The following is an 11,851-nucleotide window of genomic DNA, read 5'->3' as shown; positions in this document are numbered from 1 at the left end:
GGTCAGATGAAACCAAAATATAACTTTTTGGTAAAAACTCAACTCGTCATGTTTGGAGGACAAAGAATGCTGAGTTCCATCCAAAGAACACGATACCTACTGTGAAGCATGGGGGTGGAAACATCATGCGTTGGGGCTGTTTTTCTGCAAAGGGACCAGGACGACTGATCCGTGTAAAGGAAAGAATGAATGGGGCCATGTATCGTGAGATTTTGAGTGAAAACCTCCTTCCATCAGCAAGGGCATTGAAGATGAAACGTGACTGGGTCTTTCAGCATGACAATGATCCCAAACACACCGCCCGGGCAACGAAGGAGTGGCTTCGTAAGAAGCATTTCAAGGTCCTGGAGTGGCCTAGCCAGTCTCCAGATCTCAACCCCATAGAAAATCTTTGGAGGGAGTTGAAGGTCCGTGTTGCCCAGTAACAGCCCCAAAACATCACTGCTTTAGAGGAGATCTGCATGGAGGAATGGGCCAAAATACCAGCAACAGTGTATGAAAACCTTGTGAAGACTTACAGAAAACGTTTGACCTCTGTCATTGCCAACAAAGGGTATATAAAAGGGTATATAACAAAGTATTGAGATAAACTTTTGTTATTGACCAAATACTTATTTTCCACCATAATTTGCAAATAAATTCAGAAAAAATCTACAATGTGACTTTCTGGAGAAAAAAAATCTCATTTTGTCTGTCATAGTTGAAGTGTACCTATGATGAAAATTACAGGCCTCTCTCATCTTTTTAAGTGGGAGAACTTGCACAATTGGTGGCTGACTAAATACTTTTTTGCCCCACTGTATAGCATACAAATGTTACTAGTTTGAATAGGAGTTGAAAAACCAAACTGTAAATATATTAATGTGGGTTTTATTTTCATGGTTGAATAAATGGGTCACATACATGCATACTTTAATATTGTGTGGAGGAGATATGTTATTTTGCGTAGTAACTATTGTGATAGGCCTATCAAAAGTTCAGGGTATCTGGAACAGAGGTGCTTGGAAAGATGAAAGAGCATGCTGCACCTCATATAACATTAAAACATATGGATTCATATTTCAGCCTGGTCTCATAGACTACACTGAACAAAAATATAAATGCAACATGCAAGATTTTACTGACTTACAGTTCATATAAGGAAATCAGTTTGTTTAAATAAATTCAGTATGTCCTAATCAATGGATGTCACATGACTGGGAATACAGATATGCATCCATTGCTCACAGATTCCTTTTTTTTTTAAAACAGTCAGTATCTGGTGTGACCACCATTTTCCTCAACACAGCTTCTTCACATAGTTAATCAGGTTGTTGATTGTGACCTTTGGAATGTTGTCCCACTCCTCTTCAATGGCTGTGCGAAGTTGCTGGAAATTGGCGGGAACTGGAAGACGCTGTCGTACACGTAGATCCAGAGGATCCCAAACATGCTCAATGGGTGACATGTCGGGTGAGTATGCAGGCCACGGAAAAACTGAAATTTTCAGCTTCCAGGAATGGTGTACAGATCCTTGCGACATTTATTGCCATCGATAAAAAACAAGTGTGTTTGTTGTCCGTAGTTTATGCCTGCCCATGACATAACCCCACTGCCACCATGGGGCTCGCCCACAAGACGCCATTTATTCTTGAAGAGCACACTTCTTCAGCATGCAAGTGGCCATCGAAGGTGAGCATTTGTCAAATGAAGGCAGTTATGCCAAACTGCAGTCAGGTCACCCTAGTGAGGACAACAAGCATGCAGATGGTCTTCCCTGAGACGGTTTCTGACAGTTAGTGCAGAAATTCTTTGAGTTGTGCAAATCTACAGTTTCACCAACTGTCCGGGTGGCTGGTCTCAGACGATCCCGCATGTGAAGAAGCCGGATATGGAGGTCCTGGTCTGGCGTGGTTACACGTGGTTTGGTTGTGAGGCCGGTTGGACGTACTGCCAAGTTCTCTACAATGACGTTGGAGGGGGCTTATGGTAGAGAAATTAACATTACATTCTCTGGCAACATTTTTTGTGGACATTCCTGCAGTCAGCATGCCAATTGCACACTTCCTCAAAACTTGAGACATTTGTGGCATTGTGATGTGACAAAACTGCACATTTTAGAGTGGCCTTTTATTGCCCCCAGCACAAGGTGCACCTGTGTCATGGTCATGCTGTTAAATCAGCCTCTTGATATGCCACTCCTGTCAGGCGGATAGATTATCTTGACAAAGGAAAAATGCTCACTAACAGGGATGTAAATACATTTGTGCAAAAAATATGCTTTTTGTGTGTGTGGAATATTTCTGGGATCTGGGGTGGATGGTTGGTTGGGTGTATAATGTGAACGTTTAGCAACCCAAAGGTTGTGTATTCGAAACTCACCATGCACAATTTTAGCAACTTTTCAACTACTTACTACTTTTTTGCTACTTTGTAACTACTTAGCATGTTAACTAACCCTTCCCCTAACCTTAACCCTTTTAGCTAACCCTAACCATAACTATTTAACTTTAATCCTTACCTTAACCATAACCCCTATCCTAGCTAAAGTTAGCCAGCTAACTAGCATTAGCCACCTAGCTAATGTTAGCCACAACAAATTAGAATATCATACGTTTAGCAAATTCATAACATAATGTACACTTTGCAAATTTGTAGCATATTGTACGTTTTCTAAATCGTAACATACCATACGAATTGTAGTTTGTAACATATCATACTAAATGAGTATCTCAGATTTCCATCCAGAATAATATGAAGTGCTCTCAGACCAGGTTGCATATTTGAATATTACTGCAGTTTAGTCAGATAAAAGGTTGGGAGAATATTGTTTAAGCAATAAGCCCTGAGGTGGTGTGGTTTATTGGCCATATACCACAAACCCCTGATGTGTCTTATTGGTATTATAAACTGGTTACCAAGGTAATTAGAGCAGTAAAAATACATGTTTTGTCATACCCGTGGAATACGGTCTGATATACCATGGCTGTCAGCCAATAAGCATTCAGGGCTCGAAAAACGCCGTTTTTAATAAGAAATAGACATGCCACATGACCAATAAGGATGAATAAACATTTCCATATGTTTTATTTTAGGGAATACAGTGACTGTGCACCTGGCCTCTTAGTTCCTGGCATCCCCCCTCCTTGTTGCCCCAATAACAAGTTTCACTCGAACCTGGTCTCCGCATACCAACATCTGCGCATGACGCCATCGGCAAGGAATCCCGCGTTACCTCCTGTTGACGCAGGGTTTTGGTTTTGTTTAGCGTGTGCGTGAGTGCGTGGCGTGGCATGCGCGTCTCTTTCAGCAATGGAATATTTGAGATCCACCCTTCTGCCCTCTCATGGGCTTTGTAGCAATCAGCGAGCTGCACCGCGATTAAAAGGAACTCCCTCTGCTTTCAATGAAATCTCGAGGGGCTGAGTTTAATGACCTTGAACAATGATCTGGGAAAGAATTCCTGTTTTAAGTGGGGGAAAAAACGCTTGTACATGATCACCCTCATTTTCCACGAATCAGACATAAACGCAACACTGCATGTGCGCAAGCTGTAGCAATGAACATAGGTCGGAAATTCGGTTGGATTTAGTTAGTTAAATAGTGCTAAAACGTTGAATCATAACACATTCAACTCGACCAGGATAAGACAGTACATTCACTCATATTTTCCTCTCAGGAAAACCCATATGAAAAACCAGACATTGGAATCCAAAACCATACATAGTACAGGCCTGTTGGAAAGGTGGCAACAATGACTGGGTCTATATTTTGCATAGTCCTATCCAGTTGTCATCAAGGTCCAATAAAGAACATGTATGAGAAATATATTTTCTCCATCACATGCTGTTAAACCCAAGTTGCCCCGGCAACTCATAAGTAATCAAACAAAAACATTTCACAAGCTGAGGGATAGGAAAAGAACGGGGAGGGCTGGTGACTGGTTGAGAGAAGTTTTATGCATGTAGAAGTTATACTCATGTAGCCTTTTCATGCGAAAACGAAATGGCCATTTTACAAAGATTCAAAATATTTGTTGAATGTAGTCATTTCTGTAGCCTTCTTCTGTTAACACTGATATAAAAAAATAGATATGTGTGCTTTGTACACAATAGATATGTGTGCAGTAATACACTTGGTAATGACATGATCTCCAGTGCACATTTATACTGAAAAATATATAAACACAACAATTTCAAAGATTTTACAGAGTTACAGTTCATATAAGTAAATCAGTCAATTTAAATAAATTAGGCCCTAATCTATGGATTTCACATGACTGGGAATACAGTTATGCATCTGTTGGTCACAGATACCTTAAAAAAAGGTTGGACTGTGGATCAGAGAACCAGTCCGTATCTGGTGTGACCACCATTTGTCGCGCTGCCTCATGCATTGATCAGGCTGTTGATTGTGGCCTGTGGAATGTTGTCCCATTTACTGTATATTGCCGGGAACTTGAACACGCTGTCGTACAGGTCGATCCAGAGCATCCCAAACATGCTCAGTGGGTGACATGTCTGGTGAGTAAGAAGGCCATGGAAGAACTGGGAAACTTATTGTATGACCTCTTAAACACTATATTAGGCCCAGCCTGTGGTTTTCCTAGATATGGCTACTGTATTGTGATCACTACATCCGATGGTTCTGGATACTGCTTTCAAGCACATTTCTGCAGCATTAGTGAAGATGTGATCAATACATGTTGATGATTTAATTCCTGTGCTGTTTGTAACTACCCTGGTAAGTTGACTGATAACTTGAACCAGGTTGCAGGCACTGGTTACAGTTTGAATATTTTTCTTGAGTGGGCAGCTTGATGAAAGCCAGTTAATATTTAAATCACCAGAACATATATCTGTTGATTTCACATACTTATCAAGCATTTCACACATGTCATCCAGATACTGACTGTTAGCACTTGGTGGTCTATAGCAGCTTCCCACAAGAATGGGCTTTAGGTTAGGCAGATGAACCTGTAGCCATATTCCTTCAAAGGTATTTAACATCAGATCCTCTCTAAGCTTTACAGGAATGTGGTTCTGAATATAAACAGCAATACCTCCACCACTGGCATTTCTGTATTTTCTGTCAATGATATAACCTTCTATTGCTACCACTGTATCATCATTATTATCTATTATAAGTGAGTTTCAGAGATAGTCAGAGTATGAATGTCATCTGTTACTAGCAACATTTTTTTTGTTGTTAACTTGCTATTTGGAGCTCTTTTCTTGGATGCTTACTATTTTTCCTTGCTTTACTAGGAAGTTTAGCAGAAGTAGATATGCTCATGTTATTTATGTTAGAGCAGGTTGAGCTGCAAACAGTGGACATCCTACAAGGGCAAAACGACTCTGTGCTAACAGTATAAATCTGGTTCATAGGCACATGATTACTGCATACACATGATTACTGCAGTTAGAGGGACATAAATTAGGTTACTTACATTGTGTCTACCAATGCCCCTGGTATATTGTACATTTGCTGAAGCATTATGACAACTCAGCGTCACAATGGTAGGGTGTTACATACCCTCTTGGAGGAGGGAACGCAACACCCTGCTACATCTCAACTCCCCTTGGAGTGAAAAATGTATGTGATTGTAGGTGCGAGGAAGGATGGCAGAGGCAGAGAAAAATGAAGTTTACAGGGAATGTATTTATTATTTATTATTCCTTAACACAGTAAAGTGGGGAAAAGGTAGCTGGGCTTGGGTCATTGATGAATCATTGTCTCAACACATCCTTTTGATGCTGTGAAAGGATCCAGGAACTCTAACGATTCGGGTGGATTTGGGTCTCCTTATAAATGTATTTTGTTTCCAAAAGGTATCAAAATTGTCAACAAAAGTTACACCCATTGAGCTGCAATAATCACGTAGCCAGTTGTGAAGTGAAATAATCGTGTTAAACATTCAATGCCACGATTCAGAGAGGGCACGGGGACAGATATGATGGGTATTTTATTAATGTCTAGCAGAGAGTCAATCAGCTCTTTAAAATCCAGTTTCAACCATTCAGAAGAGCCCTTCATAATGTCATTAAACCCCGCATGGACTACGATAGAATCAATTTCCATGTCCAGACGTAGTACATTCAGGAGCAGCTTAGTAATGTAATTTACTCAAGCTCCAGGATAGGACATTGTAGACTCAGGCTTGGCAGAGCCTACCCCCTGCACTTTATCTGCGAGCTGTTGGCTAGAGCGCGCTGTGGGAAGACCAGAGTAGGCTATACACATTTGCTATTTAACGCAAAGGTTTTTGTGAAAAACTATTGAGAGTTGAAAATGTGATTGAACCACATTGAACTTTAGATTTGGCCTACAAATGAATATAACACCTCTATGGAAAGATGAGACTCATGAACAGGATGGTGTTCTCTGTTTTGCTCAAACAACCCCTTGTCTGATAGTAGCCCATACAAATGAATGGAAGTATGGAGGTAGTTTTGTGCCAAAAAGTTAAGGAGTGTCCAAAAAGACAAAAATAAATATATACAGTGCCTTGCGAAAGTATTCGGCCCCCTTGAACTTTGCGACCTTTTGCCACATTTCAGGCTTCAAACATAAAGATATAAAACTGTATTTTTTTGTGAAGAATCAACAACAAGTGGGACACAATCATGAAGTGGAACGACATTTATTGGATATTTCAAACTTTTTTGGGCGTGCAAAATTATTCAGCCCCCTTAAGTTAATACTTTGTAGTGCCACCTTTTGCTGCGATTACAGCTGTAAGTCGCTTGGGGTATGTCTCTATAAGTTTTGCACATCGAGAGACTGACATTTTTTCCCATTCCTCCTTGCAAAACAGCTCGAGCTCAGTGAGGTTGGATGGAGAGCATTTGTGAACAGCAGTTTTCAGTTCTTTCCACAGATTCTCGATTGGATTCAGGTCTGGACTTTGACTTGGCCATTCTAACACCTGGATATGTTTATTTTTGAACCATTCCATTGTAGATTTTGCTTTATGTTTTGGATCATTGTCTTGTTGGAAGACAAATCTCCGTCCCAGTCTCAGGTCTTTTGCAGACTCCATCAGGTTTTCTTCCAGAATGGTCCTGTATTTGGCTCCATCCATCTTCCCATCAATTTTAACCATCTTCCCTGTCCCTGCTGAAGAAAAGCAGGCCCAAACCATGATGCTGCCACCACCATGTTTGACAGTGGGGATGGTGTGTTCAGCTGTGTTGCTTTTACGCCAAACATAACATTTTGCATTGTTGCCAAAAAGATCAATTTTGGTTTCATCTGACCAGAGCACCTTCGTCCACATGTTTGGTGTGTCGCCCAGGTGGCTTGTGGCAAACTTTAAACAACACTTTTTATGGATATCTTTAAGAAATGGCTTTCTTCTTGCCACTCTTCCATAAAGGCCAGATTTGTGCATTATACGACTGATTGTTGTCCTATGGACAGAGTCTCCCACCTCAGCTGTAGATCTCTGCAGTTCATCCAGAGTGATCATGGGCCTCTTGGCTGCATCTCTGATCAGTCTTCTCCTTGTATGAGCTGAAAGTTTAGAGGGACGGCCAGGTCTTGGTAGATTTGCAGTGGTCTGATACTCCTTCCATTTCAATATTATCGCTTGCACAATGCTTCTTGGGATGTTTAAAGCTTGGGAAATATTTTTGTATCCAAATCCGGCTTTAAACTTCTTCACAACAGTATCTCGGACCTGCCTGGTGTGTTCCTTGTTCTTCATGATGCTCTCTGCGCTTTTAACGGACCTCTGAGACTATCACAGTGCAGGTGCATTTATACGGAGACTTGATTACACACAGGTGGATTGTATTTATCATCATTAGTCATTTAGGTCAACATTGGATAATTCAGAGATCCTCACTGAACTTCTGGAGAGAGTTTGCTGCACTGAAAGTAAAGGGGCTGAATAATTTTGCACGCCCAATTTTTCAGTTTTTGATTTGTTAAAAAAGTTTGAAATATCCAATAAATGTCGTTCCACTTCATGATTGTGTCCCACTTTTTGTTGATTCTTTACAAAAAAATACAGTTTTCTATCTTTATGTTTGAAGCCTGAAATGTGGCAAAAGGTCGCAAAGTTCAAGTGGGCCGAATACTTTCGCAAGGCACTGTATCTCCTAGATATAGGACAGACCCGTCAAAACCTTATTCCTTATGATTTATTTTTTGACTGGTCTTTTTTTTGCCATTTATGAATGTGTTATTCATTGCTTTCTATGGGCTATAGTATTTTATCAACAACAAAACATATACAGTTGAAGTCGGAAGTTTACATACACGTTAGCCAAATACATTTAAACGCAGTTTTTCACAATTCCTGACTTTTAGTAAAAAGTCACTGTCTTAGGTCAGTTAGGATCACCACTTTATCTTAAGAATGTTATTATGTCAGATTAATAGTAGAGAGAATGATTTATTTCAGCTTTATTTCTTTCATCACATTCCCAGTGTGTCAGAAGTTGACATACACTCAATTAGTATTTGGTAGCATTGCCTTTAAATTGTTTAACTTGGGTCAAATGTTTCAGGTAGCCTTCCACAAGCTTCCCACAATAAGTTGGGTGCATTTTGGCCCATTCCTCCTGACAGAACTGGTGTTACTGAGTCATGTTTGTAGGCCTCCTTGCTTGCACACACTTTTTCAGTTCTGACCACAATTTTTCTATGGGATTGAGGTCAGGGCTTTGTGATGGCCACCTCAATACCTTGACTTGGTTGTCCTCAAGCCATTTTGCCACAACTTTGGAAGTATGCTTGGGGTTGTTGTCCATTTGGAAGACTCATTTGCGACCAAGCTTTAACTTCCTGACTGATGTCTTGAGCTGTTGCATCAATATATCCACATAATTTTCCTCCCTCATGATGCCATCTATTTTGTGAAGTGTACCAGTCCCTCCTGCAGCAAAGCACCCCCACAAAATTATGCTGCCACCCCGTGCTTCATGGTTGGATGGTGTTCTTCGGTTTGCAAGCATACCCCTTTTCCCTCCAAACATCACAATGGTCATTATGGCCAAACAGTTATATTTTTGTTTCATCAGACCAGAGGACATTTCTCCAGAAAGTACGGTCTTTGTCCCCATGTGCAGTTGCAAACCGTAGTCTGGCTTTTTTTTATGGCGGTTTTGGAGCAGTGGTTTCTTCCTTGCTGAGCGGCCTTTCAGGTTATGTCAATATAGGACTCGTTTTACTGTGGATATAGATACTTTTGTACCTGTTTCCTCCAGCATCTTCACAAGGTCCTTTGCTGTTGTTCTGGGATTGATTTGCACTTTTCGCACCAAAGTATATTCATCTCTAGGAGACAGAATGTGTTTCCTTCTTGAGCGGTTTATACTTGCATACTATTGTTTGTACAGATGAACGTGGTACCTTCAGACTTTTGGAAATTGCTCCCAAGAATGAACCAGACTTGTGGAGGTCTACAATTTTTTTCTGAGGTCTTGGCTGATTTCTTTTGATTTTCCCATAATGTCAAGCAAAGAGGGACTGAGTTTGAAGGTAGGCCTTGAAATACATCCACAGGTACACCTCCAATGGACCCAAATTATGTCAATTAGCCTATCAGAAGCTTCTAAAGCCATGACATAATTTTATGGAATTTTCCAAGCTGTTTAAAGGCACAGTCAACTTAGTGCATGTAAACTTCTGACCCACTGGAATTGTGATACAGTGAATTGTAAGTGAAATAATCTGTCTGTAAACAATGGTTGGAAAAATGACTTGTGTCATGCACAAAGTAGATGTCCTAACCGACTTGCCAAAACTATAGTTTGTTAACAAGAAATTTGGGGAGTGGTTGAAAAACGAGTTTTAATGATGCCAACCTAATTGCATGTAAATTTCTGACTTCAACTGTATATTTCGACTTGGGACACCAGGTGGGTGCAAATAATTATTAGGTACAACATACCTCATAGGGTAAGAGTTGAACACCCCTGCTATAAATAACGTTATAGCAGATTAATTACTGTATAGACTACCGGCACAGCCTAGATTATGGCTGAATAACATGAGAATTTAGAAAGTTTGACACCCCGCACGCCTCAGGTTATAGCAGGCGAATTAACTCCCTCGCTCACTGTCACATCCACTCTGCGCGAACGAGGTACTTGGCCGGAGCGCGCCTGTAGGAAGCCAGTCGACATTTGTAACGGCTCTTGAACCTATATTCTGCGGTCAACTCACCCTGCAGACTTATATTTTTCACTTTGAAATAAAGCTCCATTCATAAACATCAAAGTGGACTCTCGGCGGATGGTTATTTACTCCTGTTGACTTTCGTGTCAACTTTCCCGCACCGTTTCTTGGGACATGGGTGCGAGGCGCGATGGGCCAACTTTTCTGGCTCTATCCACATTTCTGTTCATTGCAACATGTGAGCCAATGGATAAGCAAGATATGCAAGGTAAAACAAATAACACTAACTCACTCATAGGAGTGCATATTTTGTGAATCATCAAATTAAATTAGGTGGAAGTGTGTTTTCGAAATTAATTGATGCAGACAGTTTTTGGTCTGGACTTCAGTTTGTTCTGCCATAGACACACATAAACTCGAGATGGTTGTTATAACCCTGATAATATTAGTTAAAACTGTAGTTTTAGAAGTGTGTGCGAACCCTATAAAAAATTCCAAGTCGAGTGTAAAACACTCCACACGCAGGGCGCAACGTTTTTCTTTCACCTTTATGGCTTGAAATGTGCTGTTTTATCTCTATAGGCTACTTTCTATCATCTGTTGTCTCATTCATCTTGGTTATATTGGTCATGTTTCACTGCTGGTTAATTAGGTTATTTATTTTCCATTTGATAGACAAATAATATTTCATATTATTTCTAATTGATCATTCATATTTCCTCTCTCTTTTCTTTCTTTTTTGAGATGACCAGTTTTTTCCTTCCCTGTCATAACTGATATTCTCCTCCACTTGTATTCTTTATGACATATACAGGAACAGAGAACGTGCTAGGCCAACTATTTTCTGACTTCCTTGGCTGACTTTCCCCCTATTCCCCTCTTTCCCCCTTGAGTGCTCACAGCCTGTTTGTGGCAGAAATCCTGATCATTGCCAAACCTCATTGTCCAAACCAGTGTGTGAACGGGTGAGGAGGTGTCAGAAATAATAGCAAGAGAGAGAGAGAGAGAGAGAGGAAGGAGGAAGGGGAAAGCCTTCTTACTAAGAGCCAGAAAGCAGCCAGGAGTCCTGCTCCTTTTATTCCTCTCTCTTTTGTTTCCCCCTGGGTTTTAATATCCAGCAATGTGTCAGCATGGGCTTTGACTTTTGGCACTATGAAGTTCTCTGTGATAATGTTCAGGAATGCCACTGCTAAAATTGATGGAAGTAAATTAATTCTGTATTGGTGCATAGTTTACAAAAGACAATAAATACAGAGATAAATTCATAGTCATAGGAAGAGAAATTAAATAGAAAAATATGTGTAAGAAAATAGTTGAAATGTACTCTGTATTTGTACCTTCAATGTTATAACACTTTACTATCTGCCTATTAAACAAACATTTAACCTGTAGATGGGGATTTATTAGTGAAATGAAACAGCTTGTAAAACTTGTTTCTTAAGGAGTCTTCATAAGGGATGTGGTTATAATAAGAGTCAGATTTGCTATTGTTAAGTTAGATGTTGCTTCAGAGACGTCAACTAGTCACTCAGCAGGTGTCCTCATATACCTGGGCAAGGGTCAAAGGTGAAGCGTCATCATGGGACTGGATGAGAGCCTTTGATCAGGGAAAGTGGTAGATAGATACCCTCTCTCTTCATTATCTCTCTGTCATTCCCTCTTTCATTATCTCTCTCTCCCCACCCCCTCTCCAGTCATTGACATGCTAACGCTGGACTCCAAGACCAGCGTGTCTGCGGTGGAG

At 40.5% G+C, this 11,851-nt stretch overlaps 1 protein-coding gene across 1 annotated transcript in view; it reads left to right on the top strand.

Moving 5' to 3' along the window:
- The first annotated feature begins 10,044 nt into the window (after nt 1-10,044).
- The window catches only part of LOC110486192 (thrombospondin-3a), a 15,288-nt gene continuing 13,481 nt past the window's right edge, over nt 10,045-11,851 (top strand). The window contains exons 1-2 of the mRNA XM_021557617.2: nt 10,045-10,375; nt 11,802-11,851. The exon at nt 11,802-11,851 is cut by the window's right edge and continues 154 nt beyond it. Of these exons, the coding sequence (XP_021413292.1) occupies nt 10,282-10,375; nt 11,802-11,851 (144 nt within the window). The 5' untranslated portion in view covers nt 10,045-10,281. The remainder of the gene's footprint in view (nt 10,376-11,801) is intronic.

The sequence above is a fragment of the Oncorhynchus mykiss genome, chromosome 2 (genome assembly GCF_013265735.2).
Source record: "Oncorhynchus mykiss isolate Arlee chromosome 2, USDA_OmykA_1.1, whole genome shotgun sequence".
In the NCBI taxonomy this organism is placed as follows: domain Eukaryota; kingdom Metazoa; phylum Chordata; class Actinopteri; order Salmoniformes; family Salmonidae; genus Oncorhynchus; species Oncorhynchus mykiss.
Note: the sequence above shows the minus strand (reverse complement) of the source record. Positions and strands in the feature narration are given on the sequence as shown.